Below are 27,311 nucleotides of genomic sequence, written 5' to 3'. Positions count from 1 at the left end.
GACTTGACAGAAGACATAAAGCTCAGCGATCCAGTAACAACTGTCCTCAGTACCACAATTGCTACACCACTCTTTTGTTGGAAGCCACACCCTGAAAATGTCTACTTCTAATGCCCCGTGCTGTCAGATCTTCACACAAAGCCAGCTTGTAATAAAATTCTCAACTTCCTATGTAAAATAACAAGGGCAAAAATAACTAGAAAAAAATTGAGGCTTTGTGAATAATATTCTTAGTTGCTCATTTGAATAAAATAATAAGAATATTTCTACAGGCCCTGGTCAGGCGGCTCAGTTGACAAACCTTCATCCTGTCACACCAAGGTAGCAGGTTTGATCCCTGGTCAGGGCATGTAGGAGAAGCAATGAGCACACAACAAAATGGAACAACTAAGTGGAACAATGAGTTGATGCTTCTCTCTTCCCAACCCACTCCTCTCTCTCATCAAAAATTTTTTTAAAAATTAAAAATAAAAAAAAGAGCCTGACCAGGCAGTGGCGCAGTGGATAGAGCGTCAGACTGGGATGAGGAAGACCCAGGTTCGAGACCCTGAGGCCACCAGCTTGAGTGCGGGCTCATCTGGTTTGAGCAAAAGCTCACCAGCTTGAGGCCAAGGTCGCTGGCTCAAGCAAGGAGTTATTCAGTCTGCTGAAGGCCCCCAGTCAAGGCACATATGAGAAAGCAATCAATGAACAACTAAGGTGTCGCAATGTGCAACGAGAAACTAATGATTGATGCTTCTCATCTCTCCGTTCCTGACTGTCTGTCCCCTGTCTATCTCTCTCTCTGAATCTCTCTCTTGTCTCTGTAAAAAAATAAAAAATAAAAATAAAAATAAATAAAATAAAAAAAAAGAGCCCTGGCCTGACCGGTGGTGACGCAGTGGATACAGCATCAACCTGGATCGCTGAGATCGCCAGTTCAAAGCCTGGGTTTGCCTGGTCAAGGCACATATGGGAGTTGATGCTTCCTGCTCCTCCCCCCTTTTCTCGCTCTCTACCCTCCCCCAACCTTTCTAAAATGAATAAATTTTTTAAAAATTAAAAAAAAAAAAAAGAGCCCTGGCCAGTTGGCTCAGCGGTAGAGCATCAGCCTGGCGTGTGGAAGTCAAGGGTTCGATTCCCAGCCAGGGCACACAGGAGAAGCGTCCATCTGCTTCTCCACCCTTCCTCCTCTCCTTCCTCTCTGTCTCTCTCTTCTCCTCCCGCAGCCGAGGCTCCACTGGAGCAAAGTTGGCCCAGGTACTGAGGATGGCTCCATGGCCTCTGCCTCAGGCACTAAAATTACTCTGGTGGCAACGGAGCAATGACCCAGATGGCAGAGCATCACCCCCTGGTGGGCATGCTGGGTGGATCACGGTCAGGTACATGCAGGAGTCTGTCTGACTGTCTCCCTGCTTCTAACTTCGGAAAAATACAAAAATAAAAATAAATAAATAATAATATGTCCACGGTAACAGGAAGGAAGGGTGAAAGTGAATTACTAGCAAGTTAAGCTAAATAATTATCTTAAGTTAAATGATTATCTTAAGACTATAGTTTTCAAACCCATAAAATATATACAGATAGTAAAAGCTTATAAAATTAGCCTGAAATACCCACATAAGGAGGGTATTTTACAGTTCAACAGATATTATTGCTATTTTAATGTGTATGATGGCTTTGTTTCTCTTTATATAACCTTTCTCTGTTTGACTTCTCAGCTTTAGAAATGCTAAGGTTCAAGTTTATAAGCTGGTGGTTCCATTTGCATTACAGACACTGCAAATGATCAAAATAGATTTTACTTTCACTATAATTCAGATGGACTTCAGAACCTTCAGATAAAAGGCATCGATTTTGGCTACAGAATAAAGAATTTCTGCAAAGAAACTCTGGGTTACATTAAGAAAAATATTCTATTCAGCATATAGCTAAACATCTCAAATACTTATTACTAATACATATACAAATCAGAAATCTAAATATCAGAATATCTTTAATAATTTTTTAAAAGCCTAGGTTTACAAAGTCTTTATTCTGTCTCTATCTCAGGTACAAGCTATATGAAATTAGCAATAAATATGAACACATTTTACACTGTAAAGATACTATACATATGTAAATAATCACTGTGATGGTGAATAAACAAGACTAGAATAAACAGGTACATATGGAAGGAAAGTTAAGAGCCCTGTGCTAAGACAGTAGATGATTCTTTCATTGAATTCTACTGGAGATTCACGAAGAATACAAATCAAGATGATAATATATTTATGTTCCACTGGGAGATCACTTCACATTTAGAATTAAAGAGGTGAGAAAGGACTGGGCAGCTCTAAGCTGATACTGCTCTGTACAACCAAAAGAAACAGCTTACTTCCAACTCCTAACTCAGTACTGCAATTAATAAACTCAGCATGCTCCTGTGGTATGGAGCCCAGTGGTACATACTGTCTTCTCTCTTCCCTCCAAAATAAACAAACAAAAAACCCTACTCTAATAAAAGCCATTAATATTGAATTTTAACTGAAATGCCTTTAAGATATCAACTTGGAGAGCCTACATAGCATAGTGCAGAGAAGCAGAGGCTGTGGTAACAGACAACAAATAAGTCTCGATGTCAGCTTCAGCCCCTATACCTGGGTGACACTGGAGCGGTCATGTGTCCTTCATTTTCCAGCCACAGACATCCGGTCTGGAAATATGCAAAACTTCATGCCAAAGTTATTTCATTTGATACTTGCAACAACTTACATGAAATCCCCAACACATGGTACCTTTTAAACAATTCAGCTCCCTTAACTGAAAATGCATACAAAAATCCTGATTTTATATAGAATTGGCCTGCACAAAATAGTACGTCACCTAAGAGAAGCATAATATACCATACACTTTTCATTTAGTTGTATTTTAAATAAGTTGAAGTCTACTGCCTTTTTAGCTTCCCACAGAATCAATCTACTCCTTAGTATATTATATAAATAAACTCAAGATATCAATGTGTAATGTCATGATCACCCAGTTCTTAAAACTGAAATAAGAAAGCAGGCACTGTTCTTGTTTTTTTTTTTAAGAAACTTTATATGCACTCATACTTTAATTATGTAGAATTATAATTTCCAAAAATCCAAGTCCAAACACAAAAGTATAACTTTAATGTCCTTAAAATTCTACTGACCACAAGTGTGTCCTTGAATTATTCCTTATACAAACATTTCCATATTTTCAATCTAATACATCCCATTGACCGCAGTCTCAAAATTTAAAACTACTTCAAATTAAATGGCCAGGTCCAGGAATTATGGTTCCACTACAGGCATTCAATTGTAATACTATCTCCTTACCAAATAATCTAGTGTTTATTTGTTTTATAAAGAGATAATTTTCTTAATTCAAACATAAGATTTTATGACTTGACATTATCACCAAGCATTTCTAAAATATAATTTGGAAATGCTCTCTTAATGAAGCAGGCCCTACTTCTATGTAGTATTAAAAAAACAACACATTAAAGTTTGACTATTTACTAAAATAACTTCTAAGACTTAACAAACAATATGAAGGGTTTTTCTTTGCCAAAAATACCAGAGGCTGTCACTCAGACCAACCGAGCTATCCTCAGTGCCCAGCTGTCATTCAAACCAATCATCAAGCCATTGGCTGTGAGAGGGAAAGAGAGAGAGAAGGGGGAGAGGGAGGGGAAGAGAAGTGGATGGTAGCTTCTTCTGTATGCCATAACCAGGGATCTAACCCGGGATGGCCGTATGCCGGGCCAACGCTCTATCCACTGAGCCAACTAGCCAAGGTCATAAACCTCTACTTTCTTTGCTGCACACTCCTGTTCACATTTGATTAGGCTTTGATGCACTCAGGTGAACAGACCCCATCAGTCTAGAAACTGTAGGTTTCATTCTTTGAAACCAGAATCAGGCACTATTTTACAAATTATGAATCAACATTTTCCTCAAAATAAAAAGGGTCTGAAAAGGTAATGAATGAACAAGCCCTAATAAGCCCTCACTGAGCAGAACTCTATCAGGTTATAATACAGGTAATTATATTCCTGGTATCACATAGTTAAAAGCACCAATTTCAAGTATATACCCACATAATCTTTCCTCTCCAAATAGTAAAAGTATCTACTATTGGTAATTGAGAGCTAATTTTGAATTTCCCTATATACTGTTTTAAATAATTTCTGTGTACATTAAACATAATCTATATTTTATAGCTATTTTAATCACTTAAGTAGTTAAATGGAAATATTTTTGGTCTGTGTTTGATTAATAAAACACTACAAATTATTAAGCAATAAAATTTGTATAAACTCCCACTATTCCACAATAATGAGAGAGACTACTGACACAGGTAAGCCTGAGATTACTCATATTTTATCCTGAGACTAAGTATCAAGTCATAGAGATTTCCTTCTTAAACGTTTTATAGAGCTAATGTTGATTGTATTTCCTGGGCCTAACAAGGGAAAAAAGTGTTCCTACAATCTGCTGCACGCAAACCAGACTAGAATTAAAAACTATTTCTAAAGTGGGTATAATCAACAGCATATAAAATTAATACATGTATATACAAGTAATGCAAGCATATAAAATATACTGCATTAATAAGATATATTAATTTCATATTCAAGTGAGTGTTTCCTTAATTCTCCCATTCTACTATTCCCAAATAGGAAGCCAACATTAGGTGTACATAACAAAGCTTAATATTCTTGTGTAAACACATCAGACTGTTATTTACACAGAAGAGTAGTGTTATAAGACCAAACACAAACTGCTAATGAACTAAAACTTTAATTAAAAAGTGTTAGATAATTAATATCACCTAGGAAAAGTCAAGCTCTGATTTTTTTAAATATTTTAGGGGATCATTGTATCAAACTAGCACCATCAGAATGTGTTAAGGCAAGCCCAAGCTAAATTATATTAAAAGTTACTTATGAAGTAATGCTAAAGCCATATTTTGAGTATTTTAGCTAAAGAACAACAGTATTATTTGCTGTCTAAAGAGTAAGTTATCAGAAACATAAAATTAATAGCATATGGTCATTCAGTTGCTGAAAAAAAACAATACTATGAAAAGAGCAAGTTCCAGTTTTCCCCAACCCTCACATGCTATCTTGAAGCTAGAACTTGCCCATTTCACAGCAAAGGCAACAGTGAGGTACAGAATAGTGGCTATGAGCAGTGTTTTGGAATGACAGCAAATTTACTGCCTATGTGATTTAAGGTAAGACACAGCCTCTCCATTCTTACTTATAAAGTAGGAAACCAATATTTCCTCGCATCACGAGAACTAAGATAACATATATAAAGCACTGGGCCAGTGCCTGTCACAAAGAATTCAAGTCACGGTGACATTTAATATACATACAGACAGACACAGTGACAGACACAGATGTGTGTATGAACCGTTACCATGCTCATTTCCCAACCCAGTTCACATGAGAGGACCCAGAGGCGCAGTGAGCACACTAGAGTCCAGAACCTCCATCTCCTTCCAAACACCGTTCCCTTCATGAAAGGGGTCAGGGTTCCTTGGAAAAGTGGTTGCTTCCAAGGCTGGGAAAAGAAAACTGGAATATCATGCAGTTCCAGAAAATAAGAAAACGCTCCAAAAAGAACAGAGACATGTTGAGAGGATCCAGGAGTCAGCCTAGGAGCCGGCCTGACTGAGGTCCTGTGGCCCAAGTTGGAGCACTGAACAGCAGAATCAATAATGATAGTACCGGACTACATCTCACAGGATAAAATATACCTATGAGTCCATGCTGATATAAGTAAATGACAAATAACAGCTCTTCCTTCCATAAGAATTTCCAATTAATAAATGTGGATGAAGGAAGAAAACAGAAAATCACATTAAGCAAACAATGTAGTAATGACTTGCAGACAAGATCATTGACATACTAAAATTAGTAGACAAAAAGGTTCAGGAGAAACAAGATATTTATTCATTACAATGAGAAAAAATATTAACTTTAGTGTGGAGAACTTTGGCGACAACGGTTAATGCACTAGTAATAAGATAGTGACATCATGAACGCTGATATAATGCACTGAGAAGGATATACTACCACTTCTGTACTCTTCTTGCCAAAAAATGCTTAACATAACCTTATTCTAATTATGAGAAAATGTCAGACAAACCCAAGTTGCAAGACAATCTACAAAATAACTAACTGGTTTTCTTCAGAAGTTCAAGGTCATAAAAGACAAGAAACTGAGGAACTGTCACAGATTGGAGGAGAGTAAGGAGACATTACAAATAAATGCAAAATGAGATCCTAGGTTGGATCCTGGAAGAGAAAAAGGACATGAATGGGAAAACTGCAAAGTTCAAGTAAGATCTGTGGTTTAGATAACAGTATTGCACTAATGTTAATTTCCTAGTTTATTAATTATAATTATGTAAGACGTTAATATTAGAGGAAGATGAGTGAAAAAACATACAAACCCTGCAATTTTATTTTCTATAAGTCTAAACTTACTTCAAAATAGTTTTTAAACTTATTTTAAAATATTAAATCCATAGTTATGTAGACAATATATAATAGCTCTCTTTTTGTTTTGCTTTAAGATCACTGTTATGCTAAAATATCCCTTAATTGCTAAGCTAGAATACAAACCTCTAGAAAACTTAGCTCTGAAAAATTTAATCAATAAAATAATTACAGATCTCATTACCTGTAATTTTATATCCATACGCAGCTAGCTGTCCAGCCATATATTCTCCATCTGAATTATTATGAGAACAACCCCATGTTCGTATCCAAATCTTCTGTATGCCTGGAATGGTGCTATTAAACAATCAATAAAAGAAAACAGTAAGTCTCATTAAAGGATTTTTTAAATAAAAAGCAATAGATGACTTCTGGACATATTATGGAAAAAATAAATAGTAATATAATACCCTCAGATCAACCCATTCACAAGCTGTTTATTAAATGTACCAACTTAATCCATAAGCTCCTTGTTACATCAAAAAGCTAAAATCAAGATAAAATAACCAAAGAATTCAAAGAAGAATCTCTACCCAAAAACACCTTTTCTCTAAATTGTATTTTAAATTCAGTACTATTAATGTACTACCACTAAGTTCAACTCCTAGAATGGTACATACAAGTAACAATAGCAAAAATGGTTCCAGTAACAATGACAGATAAAGAAAGAAAAACTAAGTACATCTACCTGCTCAAAGGCTCTATAACTAGTTACAATCTTAATGTATAATTTAGAGATATAAATAACTGCATCAGAATGGACAAACTGTCACCCCCTGGCATTATTAAAAGTACTTCATATATAAAATAGAGTTCTAAATGTAATAGCTTTAGGAAATAAAGCAAAGGCTTTCAATTTGGATTGTCCTAACAATTTATAATTAAATAGAAATTACCTTAAGGATATGTTCAAGACAAACATGAAAAACTTCAGTCATTTTAAAAAAATAAATTAATTAAATTAAATAAAATAAAAATAAAAATAAAAGTACCCTGGCCAGTTGGCTCAGCGGTAGAGCGTCAGCCGGCATGTGGAAGTCCCAGGTTCAATTCCCGGCCAGGGCACACAGGAGAAGCACCCATCTGCTTCTCCACCCTTCCCGCTCTCCTTTCTCTCTATCTCTCTCTTCCCCTCCATGGGAGCAAAGTTTGCCTGGGCACTGAGAATGGCTCCATGCATGGCCTCCGCCTCAGGTGCTAGAATGGCTCCGGTTGCAGTGGAGCATCGCCCCATATGGACCGAACATCACCCCCTGGTGGACATGCTGGGTGGATGCCAGTCAGGCACATGTGGGAGTCTGTCTGTCTGCCACCCCCCACTTCTCATTTTGGAAAAAACACAAAAATAAAAATAAAATAATAGTGCCTGACCTGTGGTGGCGCAGTGGATAAAGCGTCGACCTGGAAATGCTGAGGTCGCTGGTTCGAAACCCTGGGCTTGCCTGGTCAAGGCACATATGGGAGTTGATGCTTCCAGCTCCTCCCCCCCTTCTCTCTCTCTGTCTCTCCTCTCTCTCCTCTCTCTCTCTCTCTCTGTCTCTCCCTCTCCTCTCTAAAATGAATAAATAAAAAAATAAAATAAAATAATAAATAAATAATAATAATAATAGAAGTAAGTCCATATATTTTAAAAGCTTAACATTCCAAACAAAATAATCAAGTATATTAAAACCTCCAATAATTTACTAAATAAACAAATATAGGCATATTAAAACTATTTAACTGCATAATAATTTCTGGCTAGGTTATATTAAGTTGTATTAGAATTTCACTAGTGACCTAATAATGTAAACAACACAATAATTCACTTGTGCCCAATGCCTTTATCATAATGAACCATAAGTATTTGAAAGGTTACTAAGAAAAATCAAATGCCCAAACCACCACTCTCATTAAAACCACAAATTCCAGCCTGACCAGTGATGGTGCAGTGGACAGTGTCAATTTGGGATGATGAGGTCCCAGGTTCGAAACCCCAAGGTGGCCAGCTTGAGCTCAGGATCATGGACATGACCCCATGGTCACAGGCTTGAGCACAAAGTCACTGGTTTAAGCAAGGGATCGTTGGCTCGACTGAACCGGCCCCCCATCAAGGCACATATGAGAAGCAACCAGTGAACAACTAAAGTGCTGGAACTAGAGTTGATGCTTCTCATCTTTCTCCCCTCCTATCTGTTTCTCTTGAAAAAAAAAATTGCTGTAAAAATTTTAAATTTGGAAGTAACACAAAACTACATACCAGATACATAACATAACATCAAACAGATGGGAGATGAGGGAAGGGTCCTATCTTTATGCTAAATACTGTCCTAGGCCCTGCCTTCAAGGAACATGCAATGTGACACCTTTTTTAAAAAAAAAACAACTTGCTAAATTAAAAAACATTTGGCCTTGGCCATTTGCTCAGTGGTAGAGCACTGGCCTGGCCTATGGATGTCCTGAGTTTGATTCCCAGTCGAGGCACACAGGGAAAGCACCTATCTGCTTCTCTACTCCTTCCCCTCTCACTTCTCCCTCTGTCTCTCTTTTCTCCTCCTGCAGCCATGGCTCAACTGGAGCAAGTTGGCCCCGGGCACTGAGGATGACTCCATGGCCTCTGCCTCAGGCACTAAGAAGAACTCGGTTGCTGAGCAATGGAGCAACACTCTAAACACTCCAGATGGGCAGAGTATCGCCCCCTAGTGGGCTTACCAGGTGGATCCCAATTAGGACATATGCAACATGAGTTAGTCTCTGCCTTCCCTCCTCTCACTGAAAACAAACAAAAAATTCAATCTTTTCTTTTTAAGATTTTTATTATTTATTTATTTCATGGGAGGCGGAGAGCAAGAAGTATAAACTCATAGTTGCTTGACTGGAGTTCTTCACTGGTTACTTGTCACATGTGCTTTGACTGGGCAAGCGGGTTTCAAGCCTGTGACCTCAGCGTTCCACGTCTATGCTCTATCCACTGCACCAGCACAGGCCAGGCAAAAACATTCAAAATAAATAAATGTACATATTTCTTCTTAAAAGTTCAAAGATCTTTTATTTCCTTTTCAAGTGAGAGATAGTGAAACAGACTTCCACATGCACCCCAACCAGGATTCACCCAGTGACCCCTGTCTAGGACCAATGCTAAAATCAGCTGAGCCAGCCTTAGCACCCAGGGCCACACCCTGAACAACTGAGTCACTGGCTGCAGGAGAGGAAGAGGGAAAAAAGGAGGAGAGGGAGAGGAAGAGAAGCAGATGGGCGCTTCTCCTGTGTGCCCTGAAAGGAATTGAACCTGGGACTCTGCACGCTGGGCTGATGTTCTATACACTGACCCAACCTGCCAGGGCCCAAAGATTTTTTTCAAAGAGACATTATGCATAACAGATAGACCAGTACTACCAGTTTCTCCCCTGGAATGATACTGGAATTAAAAAATAATAATAATCTCACCTATCACTCGGTGGACTGTCTTCCTCTTGCAAATATTTCTGGGTATTTCGTCTTCGTACCTTTGGAACAATATGCTTTCTTGCAAAATGCCTATCTTGTGGCTTTGAATCTTGCTGTGACACAATATCTTCTATGTCATCCAGCAGTGCATCACAGGATGCAGAAGGCATCTTCTTCATCACATGAAAAAGTTAAAAATGATATAAGCTTATGAGTCCCTCAGAAAATCTGTTTAACATAGTACCACCTATAAAATATCCTTGCTGAACTTGAATCCAATAAAGCCCTTAGATTTAACTGCATGTTGACAGAAAATGCAGAAATAAAGAAACACAAGGAAACAATCAGACAAATCCTATTGATAGTGGACATTCCAAGGTTCAAATGGAACTATGACTTTAACAAATCCATATCATGGAGAAAAAAGCAGGAAAGGAACTGTTCAAGATCAAAGGAGACTTAAAAGCATAACAACTAAATGCAATTCCTGTTCTTGTTTAGCTCTTACTTTGCCCAAACAGCTGCAAGACATTTGGGGAACAACTGGAAATCAGAAGGTGAACTGGGTATCAGATAATATTAGGATAATGCTATAAGACAGCGATTTTCAACCTTTTTCATTTCATGGCACACACAAACTAATTACAAAATTCTGTGGCACACCAAAAAATATATTATTCTTTTTTGTGAATCGACAAGAAAAAATAGGTATAATTTTGATTTACAAAAATAATAATAAAATTACCTACCTTTTTGTTTCAAAGTGACTGTTAAAAAAATAATAAATTGCCTATATAAGGATTTCTGGTACCAAGAACTAACCAACCACACAACCTTATTATGTGACATAACCAAAAAATGCAGCTCCATTAGACGACCTGTGCACTCATGGCTCAAGACAGGCATGCACACTGGGCCACCGTGGTGTTGGCTGCTGTCATTTTTTATTTGACAATCTAAGGGAAAAGAGGTCAGGGACCGTGCTAAGTAGGTACTGCATGTTTTAAAAATTCTTAGAAGAGGATAAAGCAAGGAATAAATGGTGATGGAAAGAGACCTGACTTGGGCTGGTGAACACAAAATAGACAGATGATATATTATAGAATTTTTCACCTGAAACCTATATAATTTTATTAATCACTGTCACCTCAATAAATTCAATAAACTCCCCAAACTGAGTAAAAGAAAAAAATTCTTACAGCACACCAGTTGAAAATCTCTGCTATAAATCATTAAATATATTGTCGTTGTGTTTAAAAACCTTATTTTTATATATATTTACATATGTTCTACTGCTTATACATTACTTATATATTATACATTATATGTATTATATATTATTTATATAAGAAAATCTTTCTTGGAGATACACATCAAATATTTGGAGGTGAAATGTCATTATGTTTAAAATTTACTAGAACAAAAATTAGACTAACACATATGGGAAAACATTTACAACTTTAAGAGTTGTAGGAAAAATTTAAGATTTAGGAAACAGATATGTTGGTGTTCATTATCCTATTCTACTTTACTGAATAATCAAAATTTTTATAATCAAGAAAAGAAAATGTGGACACAGCTTCCAGAAAAATAGAGTAGACATTCTTTTCCATAACAATCCTGCTAAGTAAAACTGAGACTCTGGGCCCTGGCCGGTTGGCTCAGTGGTAGAGCGTCAGCCTGGCGTGCGGAAGTCCCAGGTTCGATTCCGCGCCAGGGCACACAGGAGAGGCGCCCATCTGCTTCTCCACCCCTCCCCCTCTCCTTCTTCTCTGTCTCTCTCTTCCCCTCCCGCAGCTGAGGCTCCACTGGAGCAAGGGATGGCTTGGGCGCTGGGGATGGCTCCTTGGCCTCTGCCCCAGGCGCTAGAGTGGCTCTGGTCGCGACAGAGCGATGCCCCGGATGGGCAGAGCATCGCCCACTGGTGGGTGTGCTGGGTGGATCCCGGTCAGGCTCATGCAGGAGTCTGTCTGACTGCCTCCCCGTTTCCAGCTTCAGAAAAAAAAAACAACAAAGACCAAAAAAAACCCTGAGACTCTGGACATTGCATGTAAAATAAACTTAAGAAGACTTTGAAAGGTGGAGAGAAGAAAGAAGTCAGGCTAGGGATGTTGGAATCCAAGAAAAAACACCATGGTGAGTTCCTTGGGGTTTCTTTTGTTTCTTCTTCTCAGACATGGAGCTAAAGAAGCCAGCAACCCGAAGAGCCAACCAAGGTGGACAATAAAAAATAAAAGCCTGTTTTATTTTCAAAGAACCAGAAAAGGGGCAGCCTAGAAAAGCTGAAACCTTTTAGACAATAAAAAGTCTGCTAGAAAAAACACACACACAAAACTATAGTCCCACCTGCATACAAGCTACAAAGGCTGGTGGGAAGTCCTGTCATCTCCCTTCTGCGGATATAATGAAGCACCCCGACACCTTACCAGGATAGAATCAGAAGGCCAAGTAGGGACCCTGGACTTCCCAACTAACCAATAAACCAGTGATGAAGACTCACTCCACTCAGAGTGTCAGTGAAAACCAAACTGATACATAACTTAATACTTAAGTCCCTATCAAATTCCCACCAAGAGTTTTTGTGGATACAGAGGAGTTCCAAAATTCATATGGAAAGGTAATAAAAAAAAAAAGTAGCATGTCTAAACTAATTGGTAAAAAAGAAAGAATAAAGAGGGAGGAATTAGATTGACCTATTTTAAAACTTATTAAGTAATCAAGACTGGACTATCGGTAAAATATAAACATAGCCTGACCAGGCGGCGGCACAGTGGATAGACCGTTCAACTAGGAGGCGGAGGACCCAGGTTCGAGACCCCGAGGTCTCCAGCTTGAGCGTGGGCTCATCTGGTTTGAGCAGGGCTCACCAGCTTGAGCCTAAGGTCACTGGCTCAAGCAAGGGGTCATTTGGTCTGCTGTAGCCCACCGGCCAAGGCACATATGAAAAGGTAATCAATGAACAAATAAGGTGCCACAAAGAAAATTGATGCTTCTCATCTCTCTCCCTTCCTGTGTCTGTCTGTCTCTGTCTCTCTCTCTGACTCTGTCTCCGTCACACACAAAAAATTATATATATATATATATATATATATAAACACAGATCAATAAAACATAAGAGATTTACTTAATTCACTCCGTATAATGTTATCAAGGTCCATCCATGTTATTGTAAATGATCCAATGTCATCATTTCTTATGGCTGAGTAGTATTCCATAGTATATATGTACCAAGGCTTTTTAATCCACTCGTCCTCTGATGGACACTTGGGCTGTTTCCAGATCTTCGCTATTGTGAACAATGCTGCCACAAACATGGGGGTACATTTCTCCTTTTGGAGCCGTTCTATGGTGTTCTTGGGGTATATTCCTAACAGTGGGATAGCTGGGTCAAAAGGCAGTTCGATTTTCAGTTTTTTGAGGATCTCCATACTGTTTTCCACAGTGGCTGCACCAGTCTGCATTCCCACCAGCAGTGCAGGAGGGTTCCCTTTTCTCCACATCCTCCCCAGCACTTACTCTGTGTTGTTTTGTTGATGAGCGCCATTCTGGTTGGTGTGAGGTGATATCTCATTGTAGTTTTAATTTGCATTTCTCTAATGATTAGTGATGTTGAGCATTTTTTCATATGCCTATTGGCCATCTGGATGTGCTCTTTGGAAAAGTGTCTATTCATTTCTTTTGCCCATTTTTTGATTGGATTGTTTGTCTTCCTGGTGTTGAGATTTACAAGTTCTTTATAAATTTTGGTCATTAACCCCTTATCAGACGTATTGTCAAATATGTTCTCCCATTGTGTAGTTTGTCTTTTTATTCTGTTCTTGTTGTCTTTAGCTGTGCAAAAGCTTTTTAGTTTGATATAGTCCCATTTGTTTATCCTGTCTTTTATTTCACTTCCCCGTGGAGATAAATCAGCAAATATATTGCTGCGAGAGATGTCAGAGAGCTTACTGCCTACGTTTTCTTCTAAGATGCTTATGGTTTCACAGCCTACATTTAAGTCTTTTATCCATTTTGAGTTTATTTTTGTGAGTGGTGTAAGCTGGTGATCTAGTTTCATTTGAATCCATACATAGATGGGACATAAAAATGAGACTCAAAGACATGAACAAGAATGTGATGGCAACCAGGGTGAGGGGTGGGGGAGGGGGGATGGGGCGAGGAAGGAGAGAGGGGTTGGGGGAGGGAGGGGCACAAAGAAAACCAGATAGAAGGTGACAGAAGACAATTTGACTTTGGGGGAGGGGTATACAGCACAATCAAATGTCAAAATAATCTGGAGATGTTTTCTCTCAACATATGTACTCTGATTTATCAATGTCACTGCATTAAATTTAATAAATAAATAAATAAATAACATAACAGAGGACCTGTAAATAGACCCACACAAATATGCCTAAATGATTTTTCACAAAAGTGCAAAAGCAATTCAATGGAGGACAGCCTTTTCAAAAATTAGTGCTGGAGCAACTGGACATTTATAGACAAAAATAAAAACTGCAACCCAAGTTTCACACCTTATAAAAAATAATTCAAAATGTATCATGGAGTAAATGTACAATGTAAGATTATAACCTTTAGAAAAAAATCATAAGAGAAAAATCTTCTAGATCTAAAGCTACATGAAGCATTCTTAGACTTGACACCAAAAAAAAAATCCATTAAAAATACATATATATTAAATCCAGACATTATCAAAATTAAAAACTTTTTACTCTGCAAAGACCCTTTTGAGAGAATAAAAAGTCAAACAACAAACTGGGAACAAATATTTGTAAACCACATTTCTGACAAAGGACTAATATCTAGAATTCAAAACACATACTGAAAAAAAGAAGGCCCTGGCCAGTGGCTCAGTGAATAGAGCATTGGCCTGTGTATGGACATCCCAGGTCGATTCCCAGTCAAGGCACACAGGAAAAGCAACCATCTGCTTCTCTCTCCCTCCCACACCCCCTTCACTCTCTCTTCTCTTCTCACAGACAGTAGCTCGATTGGTTTGAACATGGCCCAGGCACTAAGGATAGCTTGGTTGATCCGAACACAGCAGCCTCAGGCACTAAAAATAGCTCAATACACAAGCATCAGCCCCAGATGGGGTTGCCTGGTGGAATCCAATCAGGGAGCATGCGGAAGTCTGTCTCACTATCGCCCCTCTTCTCACACTAAAAAAAATAAAAAAAAGGAAAACAATACAGTGATCAAATGAATAAAAGACATTTCACCTAAGAAGATATACAAGAGAGAGGGAGGTAGGAGAAGGTAAAGAGAAAATAAATGGTGATGGAAAGAGACTTGGCTTGAAGTGGTAAGCACACAATACAATATACAGGTGATGGATTATAGAATTGTACCCATGAAATCCTAGGCAGGTAGCTTAGCTGATTACAGAATCATGCCCATACACCAAGGTTGCGGTTTAATCGCTCGTCAGGGCACATACAAGAATCAACCAATGAATGCATAAATAAGTAGAACAACAAATCACTGTTCCTCTCTCTTTCCCTCTACCTTCCTCTCTTTAAAATCAATAAATAAAAATTTTAAAAAACAGAATTATACCCCTGAAACCTATATATCAACCAATGTCACCCCAATTAATGTAATTTTTAAATAGCTATAGATACAAAAAGAAAAAAGGAAGGAATTACACAGAGGGCAAATAAACACATGAACCCAGCTATCAGAATGTCTAAAATTAAAAATAGTGACAAGTATGCCGAGTAACTGATATATAGTCCTATAGGAATATAAAACGGTTTAGGTGTCTGGAGAAAAAGGTACGGCATTGTCTTTAAAAAATTAATCATGGGCGCTGGCCGGTTGGTTCAGTGGTAGAATGTCGGCCTGGCGTGCGGGAGTCCCGGGTTCGATTCCCGGCCAGGGCACACAGGAAAAGTGCCCATCTGCTTCTCCACCCCTCCCCCTCTCCTTCCTCTCTTGTTTCTCTCTTCCCCTCCCACAGCCAAATCTCCATTGGAGCAAAGTTGGCCCAGGCGCTGAGGATGGCTCAGTGGCCTCTGCCTCAGGCGCTAGAATGGCTCTGGTGGCAACAGAGCAACACCCCAGAGGGGCAGAGCATCGCCCCCTGGTGGGCATGCCAGGTGGATCCCGGTCGGGCACATGCGGGAGTCTGTCTGACTGACCCCCCCCCACCCCCGTTTCCAGCTTCAGAAAAATACAAAAGAAAAAAATAATAAAAAATAATCATGCAACTACAATGCAACCTGGCAATTATACATCTGAGGGCTTAATCCAAGAGATATAAAAAATTAAAATCACACAAAAACCTCAACATAAATGTTTACAGCAGCTTTCTTTGTAATAGCCAAAACTTGAAAACAACCCAGATATCCTTAAACTAGTTGAACTAGTAATCAAACTGTAATAATACCCACACCACAGAATACTACTCAGCAATAAAAAAGACTATTGTTGTGTCGGCCTGGCGTGCAGAAGTCCCGGGTTCGATTCCCGGCCAGGGCACACAGAAGAGGCGCCCATCTGCCTCTCCACCCCTCCCCCTCTCCTTCCTCTCTGTCTCTCTCTTCCCCTCCCGCAGCCAAGGCTCCATTGGAGCAAAAGATGGCCTGGGCGCTGTGGATGGCTCCTTGGCCTCTGCCCCAGGTGCTAGAGTGGCTCTGGTCATGACAGAGCAACGTCCCAGACGGGCAGAGCATCACCCCCTGGTGGGTGTGCTGGGTGGATCCCGGTTGGGCGCATGTGGGAGTCTGTCTGACTGCCTCCCCATTTCCAACTTCAGAAAAATACCAAAAAAAAATACAAAAAAAAAAAAAAAAGACTGTATTGTTGATTTATGCAAGAACCTGGATAAACCTCTAAAGACTGATTTACGCTGACTCAATACAGCCAATCCCAAAAGGTCACATACTGTATGATTACACTTACGTAACATACTTGAGATTAAGATAAAATGAGAGAAATGGAGGACAAAATAGTGGTTGCCAGGGACCAAGGAGAGGCTGGGTGGGAGGAAAATAAATGTGGCTATAAAAGGGCAACATGAGAGATCCCTGTGATGGAAATGTTCTATATCCTGACTTATAAATGTCAGTATCCTGCCTGTGACACTGCACTGTAGTTTTGCAAGATATTACCACTGGGGAGACTAGGTCAAGTGCATAGCATCTCCACATAAGTTTTATAACTTTAACTGAATCTACCATTATATTAAAATAATTTTTTTAAATTATGTCAAGAAAAAGAAAGTGCACTTGAGTATGGTAGTACTGTCAATACATGAAGCAAATGCTCAGAGTCATCTCATTAACCAGTGACAACAACTGCACGAGGCAGCAGTGTGACTATCCTCACTTTAAAGCGCAGTCTAAAACACAGAGAAGCTCCCTGACCCAAGGAAGCACAGCAAGGATTCCCCACCAGATGACCCCAGCCAGCACCCACATGCTGAGCAACACTGCCGCCTGCTTAGTGTATGTACACTGAGTGACGCCTGTTCTCATCTGGGCTGTCTGTCTAAACCACTGGTAAGAGTCCTACACTCTCCTCTGGTCTCAGCCTTGCTGATGAACTATCTTTCCCTTCAACTGCCAAATTCCCAATTTTTTATTAATTACTTTCAATTAACAGTGGCTTCCAACCAGGCTCATTTTGTGCCATTTACTGTAATGTGCTCTTTACAACTATGACAAATTATGCCCTGTAAATCAGACAAAGCTGTCTTCAAATCTCAGCTAGTTTTACATAGTAACAGCAAAAGATTACAAATAATCCAAGTGACTATAAATCAAGGACTTGCTAAATTATAAATTCACATGCATACCACATGGTTAGGGAGGACTGTCAGTCACAGGAATGGAGCATATGACCCAAGCCTGCCAAAGTAACACATCCTCTTGGTCACAGTGGCTGGCTCAGGGTTGGATATGACAAGCCCTGCCAATTCAAGTCTTCAAAAGGACTTCTGTGCCAGAGCTAACAGGAGAGATGGCTTCCCCTTACACTGAAGTGGCTAAGCTGGGAGGAAATCACCTTGATGATGCTGAAGACCATCTGCCAGTCACAGGGCAGAAGGCTACCTCAGGAATGAAAACAAATAAGCGCTGGAGAGATAATGAGCCACACTAATATCATTTGAGCGCCCAGATCCAGCGAATGCCTGAAGCCCGATGCTGCTCCACTCTGAGCAGTCACATAGCCAACAAATTTCCTCTGCAGCTTAAAATAGTTTTGAGTTGGGTTTTCTGCTTTTGCAAACAAGAGCCTTGGCCAACACAGCAAATTAGGTAAGATGAAATAAACTAAGCCCTTCTCAAATTGGTCCTATCCATTTGAGATAGTAACTATCAGGGAAAAAAATGGTTCTGTGGTCACATTGGGAAATTCCTCCTCCTAAAGATTCCCACCACGTGTTAATGGATCAAAGACTGTGAAGAACAGCATGCAGTAAAGAAAACTCACACATCTTAGAAATTTTCTGAAAATCAATTTATCACAGATCCCATCTTTGAAAAGAGAAAGCTTGCCTTGGCCAGATATACTGCTCACAAAAATTAGAAGATATTTCAAAATGAATATGAAGCAATAAAATATCCCCTAACTTTTGTGAACATAATTAGGGGATATTTCAAAATGACTACAAAGTGATAAAATATCCCCTAATTTTTGTGAGCAGTTCAGTTGGTTAGAGCTTTGTCCCAAAGCGCAGAGGTTGCCAGTTCAACCCCTGGTCAGGGCACATACAGGAACAAATCGATGTTCCTCTATCTATCTATCTATCTATCCATCTATCTATATCTCTCCCTTCTTCCTTCTCTAAAATCAATAAAAAATACATTAATAAATAAAGTTAAAAACACAGCAAGCTTGAATAAGCTGACCTGAGATGCCTGCCCATATTCTGCACAGATAGATGACTTCCTTCGTTTCCCCAGAAGTGGCTCTTTGCCCAGGTTCTCAGCCTATCAATCTGTTACTATGAATAACTGTTCACATCCCTAAACAAACCTTGTACTCTGACCTATTCACGCAAAGATTTCCAGCAATGCTCCCTCTTCCTGCATCTTCTCTGACTCCTGACTGAATCATTACTACCTGGACATAAACATAGTATTATTTCTCCCATTTAAAAAACAAAAACCTTATCTAGACTCCAATTCCTCTACTTCCTGTATCCATAATATTTCTCTCTTTAAAATAAAAACTTCTTGCAAGATCTATCTACACATAAAGTCTCCAGCTCACCCTCCCAGTCTCTCAGGAACCAGACATTCACCCCCATCCCAAGTTTCATATCACCAAAATTGCCTGTCATGATTTCAGTGACTGCTAACAACATATACAATGATCAATTCTCAGTCACCTTATATGACCTCATCCATAGGACAGCACATGGTCTGAGTTCTCTTCCTCTATTAGCCACTCCCCAAATCTCCTGTGCTGGTTCCTCATCCTCTCCAACTTTTCACCATTGGAATGGGCCCATGCTGTTACAGGACTTCTTCTCCAGTGGCAGACATACCCTGTTCTCATCTGATCCCATGGCCCTGAATACCAACTATATGCTTACATAATCAGTCTCAGTCTTCTCCTGAACTTATGATTCACATTTCCAACTGTCTATTCAACATCCCTGCTTGAATGTCTAATGGTTATTTCAAACTTAAAAAGCAAAATGAGAACTCCTGATTTTCTTCCCACTTTACTGTTAGATTCAAGGAGTACTGACATGCTGGGGCTGCCAAGAGTGTACAAGGTCCCTGTGACGCTGAGAACAAAGAGTTCAGCAACATCCTGCATTGAGTCAGAGACCCTTATCAGAAGTTTATGTTTGAAATTCTCCACTGAGTAATACCCCCCCTGTAACTGCGCACGACCTCCCTAGCCAATGACTAACAGCCACATCAGCTTCTGTATGATGCTTGCTCATCCTAGATAGCCACCCTATAAAAAGGAGCCATTTTAGAAGCTCGTGGCTGCAGTGCTCCCTTGCGTGGGTTGCCTGCAGTCCCTGCGCAGTTTGTTGGCTGCGCAGGTTTGGTTGGCTGCAGTGCTCCAGTCTCTTTGGAGACGTGGGTTGCCTGCAGTCCCTGCGCAGGTTTGGGGGGCTGCAGTGTTCCCCTATGTGGGTTACCTGCAGTCCCTGCGCAGGTTTGGGGGGCTGCAGTGCTCCAGTCTCTTCGGAGGCGTGGGTTGCCTGCAGTCCCTGCGTAGGTTTGGGGGGCTGCAGTGTTCCCCTGTGTGGGTTACCTGCATCCCTGTGCAGGTTTGGGGGGCTGCAGTGCTCCCTTGCATGGGTTGCCTGCAGTCCCTGTGCAGTTCTGCAATAAAACTTATAAAATTCACTTTGTGTCTGCTGTAGTCTTTCTAGCCGGGATGTAACATTTACCCCACACAAAACCACCACGAAACACTACACCACCTTCCACAACTTTCTCCATCTCATCTAAAGGCAATCCAATCTTCTACCTGCTCAATCCAAAAATCTTGGAATCCTCTCCTTAATCCAATGCACCAACAATATACTCTTAGCTCATTCTTCAAAATAGATTCACTCTATTTTTGACCCTACCCACTGTTACCTTCTTGGTCCAAAGCAACATCAACTCTTGCCTAGATTATTGGCAGTTTGTCTCCCTGCTTCTACCCTTAATTCCCAAAGGACATTTTAGCATAGATGTCAGGAATCCCATTAAAAACTAAGTTTATCACAAGCTTCTAATCAAAATCTTTCAATGTCTTCTACTTCAAAATAAAAGCCAAAATCACTACAGAAGTCTGCAAGGACACGTGCAACGAGCTTCCTGTTACCTCTGACCTTACTGCCTACTCCACACCCCTCACTCCACTCAGCCATATGGACTTTCTTGCCAGTTCACACCTACCAGGCACAGACTCATTTTAGAATCTCATTCTTGCCTAGAACATCTTCAAGCCCTTCAGGACTTTGCTCAAAATGTTAACAGTGAGCCTGACCTGTGGTGGCGCAGTGGGATAAAGCGTGGGCCTGGGACACTAGGTCGCCGGTTCAAAACCTTGGGCTTGCCCGGTCAAGGCACATATGGGAATCGAAACTTCCTGCTCCTCCCCCTTCTCTCTCTCTCTGTCTCTCTCTCTCTCTCTAAAAAATCAATAAATAAAATATTTTAAAAAAGAAAAAATGTTAACAGTGAGGCCTGACCAGGTGGTGGCGCAGTGGATAGAGCGTCGGACTGGGATGTGAAGACCCAGGTTCGAGACCCCGAGGTCACCAGCTTGAGCATGGGCTCATCTGGTTTGAGCAAAGCTCACCAGCTTGGACCCAAGGTCACTGGCTTAAACAAGGGGTTACTCGGTCTGCTGAAGGCCCACGGTCAAGGCACATATGAGAAAGCAATCAATGAACAACTAAGGTGTCGCAACGAAAAACTGATGATTAATGCTTCTCATCTCTCTCTGTTCCTGTCTGTCTGTCCCTGTCTGTCCCTCTGACTCTCTCTCTGTCCCTGTAAAAAAAAAAAAAATGTTAACAGTGAGGCCTTTCTGAGCAACTCCCACACCTCACTACATAGACATAAACACTTCGTATCCTCATCCTCCACCTTGTCTTCCTACCATGGTACTTCATAAACAGCTTAGATGTTTTCAGTAATTTGTTACTGTCTTTTTCTTTCTACTAGAATAAACTCCATGAGAGTATAAAGATTTTTATGTGCTTTGTTCACTATTTTATCCCAGGTGGAACCTAACATTATGTCTAGCATTTTGCACATTCTCAATAAATATTTTTTACTACAGCTACCCAGTCTAACAAAGTATGGCCCCTACCTATACCGTCTGCCATTCTGTACCTACTGCACTAACCTAGATATTCTCCGAGTATACCAAACTAGTTTCTGACTCAGGGATCTTCACAATTGCTTGCTGCCCACTTACCTACTCAAATGACACCTATTTATTTATTTATTTTTTTACAGAAACAGAGAGAGTCAGAGAGAGGGATAGACAATAGGAACAGAGAGAGATGAGAAGCATTAATCATCAGTTTTTCATTGCAACACCTTAGTTGTTCATTGATTGCTTTCTCATATGTGCCTTGACCATGGGCCTCAGCAGACAGAGTAACCCCTTGCTCAAGCCAGTGACCTTGAGTCCAAGCTGGTGGGCTTTTTGCTCAAACCAGATGAACCCACACTCAAGCTGGCAACCTAGGGGTCTCGAACCTGGGTCCTCCGCATCCCAGTCCGACGCTCTATCCACTGCACCACCACCTGGTCTGGCCAAATGACACCTATTTAGAGAGGCCTTTCCTAACCACCATGTCTAAAATAACCACATACTGACCAAGCATTCCCCGTAACTCTCACTAAACTCTAACCTGCTTTATGCTTCCTTTTCCTTCATTCATAAACCTAATCCCATAGATACAACTGCATCTGCCTTTCTCATTACAGTGTAAGCTCCACAAGGACAAAGGCATCATCACTTTTCCACCATTATCTACACCTGAAATAAAAATAAGTTGGAAGTCTGAGACCAGGTAGTACCTTTGAATGACACATTAAAAGCCATCCTTTTAATATTACACAATTTTAACACCCCATAAACAAAAGAAGGTAAACAGAATGGAAGAAGAGAAATGAGAAGGGCCTGCTGCAACTGACATACAGTATCTCAGAGTTAGAGAAGTAGAGGTCGTTACTAACTAAGCCTCTTATTTTACAGAAGTGAAGCACAGGGAAGCTAAAATATTTATACACCTATAGAGCTAGAATTAGAACCTAGGCCTTCTCTCAACATCAGGCTCTCCCCATTATGGTTCTGCCTCATTCAAAGCACAAATAATGCGCAAGTCTAATGTGACCCTGAGATATAAACACATTCCAAAAGGGTGGGGGGCCAAAGGAAAAACAGGTAACTCACTTTAAGAAATGCAAATAGCCAATAAGCACAGAAAAGAATGCTTAACCATACTAACAAGTGTTTAAACATGAATTATTTTTCACCCTACTGAAAAAACCCTACTGCTAGCTGGAGGCATAGTAAAGCTGGCATATACTTTCTGAAGGATGATCTGCAAGCATATATCAAACTTTAAACCATCCCTTACTCAACAATTCCATTTCTAGAAATTCACTCTAGGGAGATAACAGTGTGAAAGTTAATATAACGCAGAAGTTCCTAAACCTAACAGTATATCATAACACCTGAACAATCTCACTTGTGTTAGGTAGGACAGACAGTTATGAAGGCAGGAAAAGGGAAAGGAAGGAGAAAAAGAGGGTTTATCTCACCCACTAAAGGAGGGAATCAGCAGTCTTAAACTCTATCTACCAAAACAAAATCACCAGATGTCCAGACGGCCTTGAAATACTGTGTGTTAGTCCCAATATCAAGAAAAGGGGGCCTTGAAACCCTATACATTAGACCCAATAACAGGGAAACAAAGCCTTCAAATTAAAAGTATATAACTACTGGCCCTGGCTGGTGGCTCAGTGGATACAGCATCAGCCTGGCATATGGACGTCCCAGGTTCAATTTCTGGTCAGGGCACACAGGAGAGGTGACCATCTGCTTCTGTCCCCCTCACTCTCCCCCTTCTCTCCCTCTTCTCCTCCCGCAGCCAGTGGCTTGATTGGTTCAAGCCTGGCCCTGGGTGCTGAGGGTAGCTCAGTTGGTTCAAGCAACGGCCTCAGGAGCTAAAAATAGCTCGGTACTCGAGTATCGGCCCCAGACGGGGTTGCTGGGGAGATCCCAGTTGGGAAGCATGCAGGAGTCTGACTCACTAGCTCCCCTCCTCTCACTTAAAAAAGAAAAAAAAAGAAAGAAAAAAAAAGAGTGTATATATTATTCCTAAGACCCTAATAGGTGGAGCACTCAGGTCAACTGAGTTGCCCACTTGTGTCTTGTGCCAAGTGTATAGGTTTGCTTCATAAACTGCTTGCTTTGCTTGAACGCTGCACCTTACCTCTCACCTGAGTTCTTTCTCACGAGTGTGACAAGAATCAAGGAGGAAGAAGCCTCCTTGGACCTGTGCTTACTCTGATGACAAAAGTAATAAAGGTTTTACTTCTAACAAATAGGCAGAAGGAACTGTTACTCAAAAGAAATTTTTAAATAAATGAGTAGTAAGGAAATGAAATTTTGAAAACAAAAGGAAAGCAAAATAAAAGTTAAATGGAACAAGAGGATCATTAAAGTTTATTTTCAAAGGAAGAGAAAAATCTAGTTTGATAAAGGAAATAAAAAGTCAGAGAAAAGGGAGATACTGAAAATGCTAAAGAGAATATACAGCATCCTAGAGTACTATAACCTACCTAGGTGATTTATAAGGAGAGCTTTTATAATATCAAATACCCATGTCCCGTTCCTAATTAGAATCTCTAAGAGTGGGACTTAATACTGGGAACTGAGACCTGCCCAGGTGATCCCACTAAACAACACCATGACTGAGAACCATTATTCTCCTGCAGCAGAGACTCTCAATCTTAAGGGTTCACTGCATTCACCTAAGGAGCTTCTGAAAATTACAAACAACTGAATCCCATGTCACTTGGATCAATCTCTTTGAACAGAGCCTGGCATCAAAACCTTTTAAAACTTTCCAGTAATTCTCATGTGTATAGCCACGGTGTGAAACAAAGTCCTACACCAGTAGTTTTCATAGTGTGGTTTCCAGACCAGCACAATCAGAATCATGGGGAACTAGTAGAAATGAAAACTCTCAGACCCCCTCTATCAGATATTCTGAGGAAAGCCCAGCAATTTTAACAGGCCTTCCAGATGGTTTTAATGTCCACTAAAATTTGAGAATCACTGTCCTAGAGTTATTCTTTCATAAAAATCACCTAGCATGCTTGTCAAAAATACATTAACAAGTCACCTAACTTGCAAAATGGATGCCAAGAAAATTCAATGAGGGAAAGAATAGTCTTTTCAATAAATGGTACTGTAAAACTGGATAGCCACATGCAAAGAATAAAGTTGGAGTCCTACCTCATATCATATATAAAAATTAACTCAAAATGAATCATACCTAAATTTAAGAGCAAATACTATAAAACTCTTAAAAGAAAACATAGGTATAAACTGTCATGATGTTAGATTAAGCACTAGTGTCTTAGTTATCACAGCAAAAGAACAAACACAAGAAAAAACAGACTAGACATCAGCAAAATTCAAAAATTTTATGCTTCAAAGGACACCATCAAGAGTGAAAAGACAACTCAACACAATGGGAGAAAATATTTGCAAATCATTCATCTGATAAGCCTTGTATCAGAACACATTAAAACACACACACAATTCAACAATAGAAAGACAAATAACGCAGTGTAAAATATGGGCAAAAGACTGAAATAACATTTCTCCAAAGAAGATACACAAATAGCCAACAAGCACATGAAGAGGTGTATCATTAGCTACCAGGGAAATGCAAATCAAAACCATGAGATATCACTTCATACAAACTATGATGACTAAAATAAAAAAGATAAAGAACAACATTGTGGATCAGAACATCCAAGAGAGAGACCAGAGTAGAGGAAAGGGTACAGGACCAAGTCTTAAGAAACTCCATATTTAACTGCCAAGAAGGCCAGCTTTATAAGGCCAGGCAGGTTCACATTAGATTACAGCAGACGATATAGAATCTGCAGAGCGGGGAAGTGTTGGGCCATTCCTGTTTAGTAGAGTCTGGACAGGGCAGACAAGTAAACAGTCAGGGAAAACCGTTTCTCACGGCAGCAGGCAAAGGAACAGCAAAACGGCCCCTCAGAGTGGCAGGCAGGCAATCCGCAATCTGCCAACTCCAGTAGCCTTACACAGGCTCTGCACACGTGGTTCTGCCACGTGCTCACACACTAATCATGCAAAGTGCAAGCACAGCTGTTTTTCCAACAATAATGAAAACCAAGAGGCAGCCACTAGAAAAAAGCAAATCAGTTGGTCATGGAAGGCAATGGCAGAGAGCATGTCTAAAAAGTGGACACAGCCAATGCAGATGAAAGGTTAAGTAAAATGAATGAAAATGCTTCTTGGATTTAGTGACATGGGGATCAAAGCATTTCCATACAATGATGGTGGCAAAATTATTAAGAACTTAGGCTATCTTTTTGCACATTATAATGTGTAACACCATCAAAACTTAAAAGGTTTAAGATAAATGAATACCTTGAGTGTCCTCAATTAGTCTCAAATCCTCTTTAAAGATGAGTCTGGAAAATAAAAATTGATTAGAAAAAGCAAGTTCACAACCAGTTCACAAAACCACAGTAAAGACTCTTTAAAATTACCTAAAAGAGATTGGCCTACATTAAAAAGAAAAAGAAGAAAAAATAACTGTCAAATACAGCAAGATTAATTACGTTGCATACTATTTCCAACTTCTTGTTGATCAGGACAGGTGTATTGCCATTTGCCAGACTTGCTATGACTGAGACCCAGCATCTGGCCAGAGCAGTACATACTATCCGGCACTCTAATGTCTGCGCGATTTAAGTGATACCAACAACCACACAATAGGAATAAGGCAACGAGGTAGGGCATCCATATCACCTTCAGTCCGAAATCGAGATTGATTCTGAGTAAACGAGGAAGAAAAGTGAAAACACAAGACACCAACACTTACGACTAACTTCAGTTTAAATGCTTAATGAGATCCAACGGTGTGAAAACTCACTGCGACAGCCTCCGGTCCTACCAATTCATTAACGCGAGTGGGACGTTAACCCGACCGCTAAGTACTCCTGACAGCCCTGCAGCACCTACGGCCAACGACCCTGTCCTTACTAGTGGCAGCGCTATCAGCCTCCCTGCTCCCCGATCCCAGCTGGCAAGTCTCCTTTCAACTACGAAACAAATCTGCAAACAGCCCGAGAAAGACTCAAACTGGGGAAACAAGGCTCCGCGGTAAAAAGAGCTCTGGTCCGCACACGGACCCACCCGCCGCCCTTACCCAGTAGTGGGGAAATCACAAACCAGTACAAAGTAAGACTCGCCGCTCTGCGGAACCCCGCAGATTTCAGATGGAGGCCGCCATGACACACACGTCCCATCACGTTCACTTACGCATGCTCGGCGACGGTGGCCCGGAGAGAGCAAATTGCTTCATTGCTGGAGTGCGATTTCGTGTTTAAGTTAATTTAGAAATGGTTACGCTTACATATCCTTTGGCTGCAGAAGAAAAATAACATCCCCAAGGAATCGGGTTCTTAGGATCGCTTGATAGCTAACTGCTGAGCGCTTACTATGTGTCAGGCACTGTGTATGGTAAGGGCTTTACATAAACATCTTCTCCCGACTTTATTATTATATCTTATTTTTCAAAAAAGGAAACCGGGAGTTTTAAGTACTTGCCCAGAGTTACTATCCTAGTAATGACTGCTCTTTGTGATGAATCCAGTTCCTTCTGACTCCCAAAGAACCTGCT

At 40.2% G+C, this 27,311-nt stretch overlaps 1 protein-coding gene across 7 annotated transcripts in view; it reads right to left on the bottom strand.

Moving 5' to 3' along the window:
* CDKAL1 (CDK5 regulatory subunit associated protein 1 like 1) overlaps nucleotides 1-26,942 on the bottom strand; it is an 875,166-nt gene extending 848,224 nt beyond the window's left edge. For 2 of the 7 annotated variants that reach the window (XM_066377141.1, XM_066377145.1), the window contains exons 1-4: nucleotides 26,838-26,933; nucleotides 26,054-26,097; nucleotides 9,926-10,098; nucleotides 6,684-6,796 (exon numbers count right to left, since the gene is read on the bottom strand). In XM_066377141.1, coding sequence (XP_066233238.1) covers nucleotides 6,684-6,796; nucleotides 9,926-10,095 — 283 coding nt within the window. In that variant the 5' untranslated portion in view covers nucleotides 10,096-10,098; nucleotides 26,054-26,097; nucleotides 26,838-26,933. Of the gene's footprint in view, nucleotides 1-6,683; nucleotides 6,797-9,925; nucleotides 10,105-26,053; nucleotides 26,098-26,837 lie in introns of those variants that run through there. The other 5 variants (XR_010750305.1, XM_066377140.1, XM_066377142.1 and 2 more) reach the window with 4 other exon arrangements.
* Between the last annotated feature and the right edge of the window lie 369 nt (nucleotides 26,943-27,311).

This window comes from Saccopteryx leptura, chromosome 3, assembly GCF_036850995.1.
Source record: "Saccopteryx leptura isolate mSacLep1 chromosome 3, mSacLep1_pri_phased_curated, whole genome shotgun sequence".
Lineage (NCBI taxonomy): Eukaryota > Metazoa > Chordata > Mammalia > Chiroptera > Emballonuridae > Saccopteryx > Saccopteryx leptura.
This window is presented reverse-complemented; position numbering and strand designations above follow the sequence as displayed.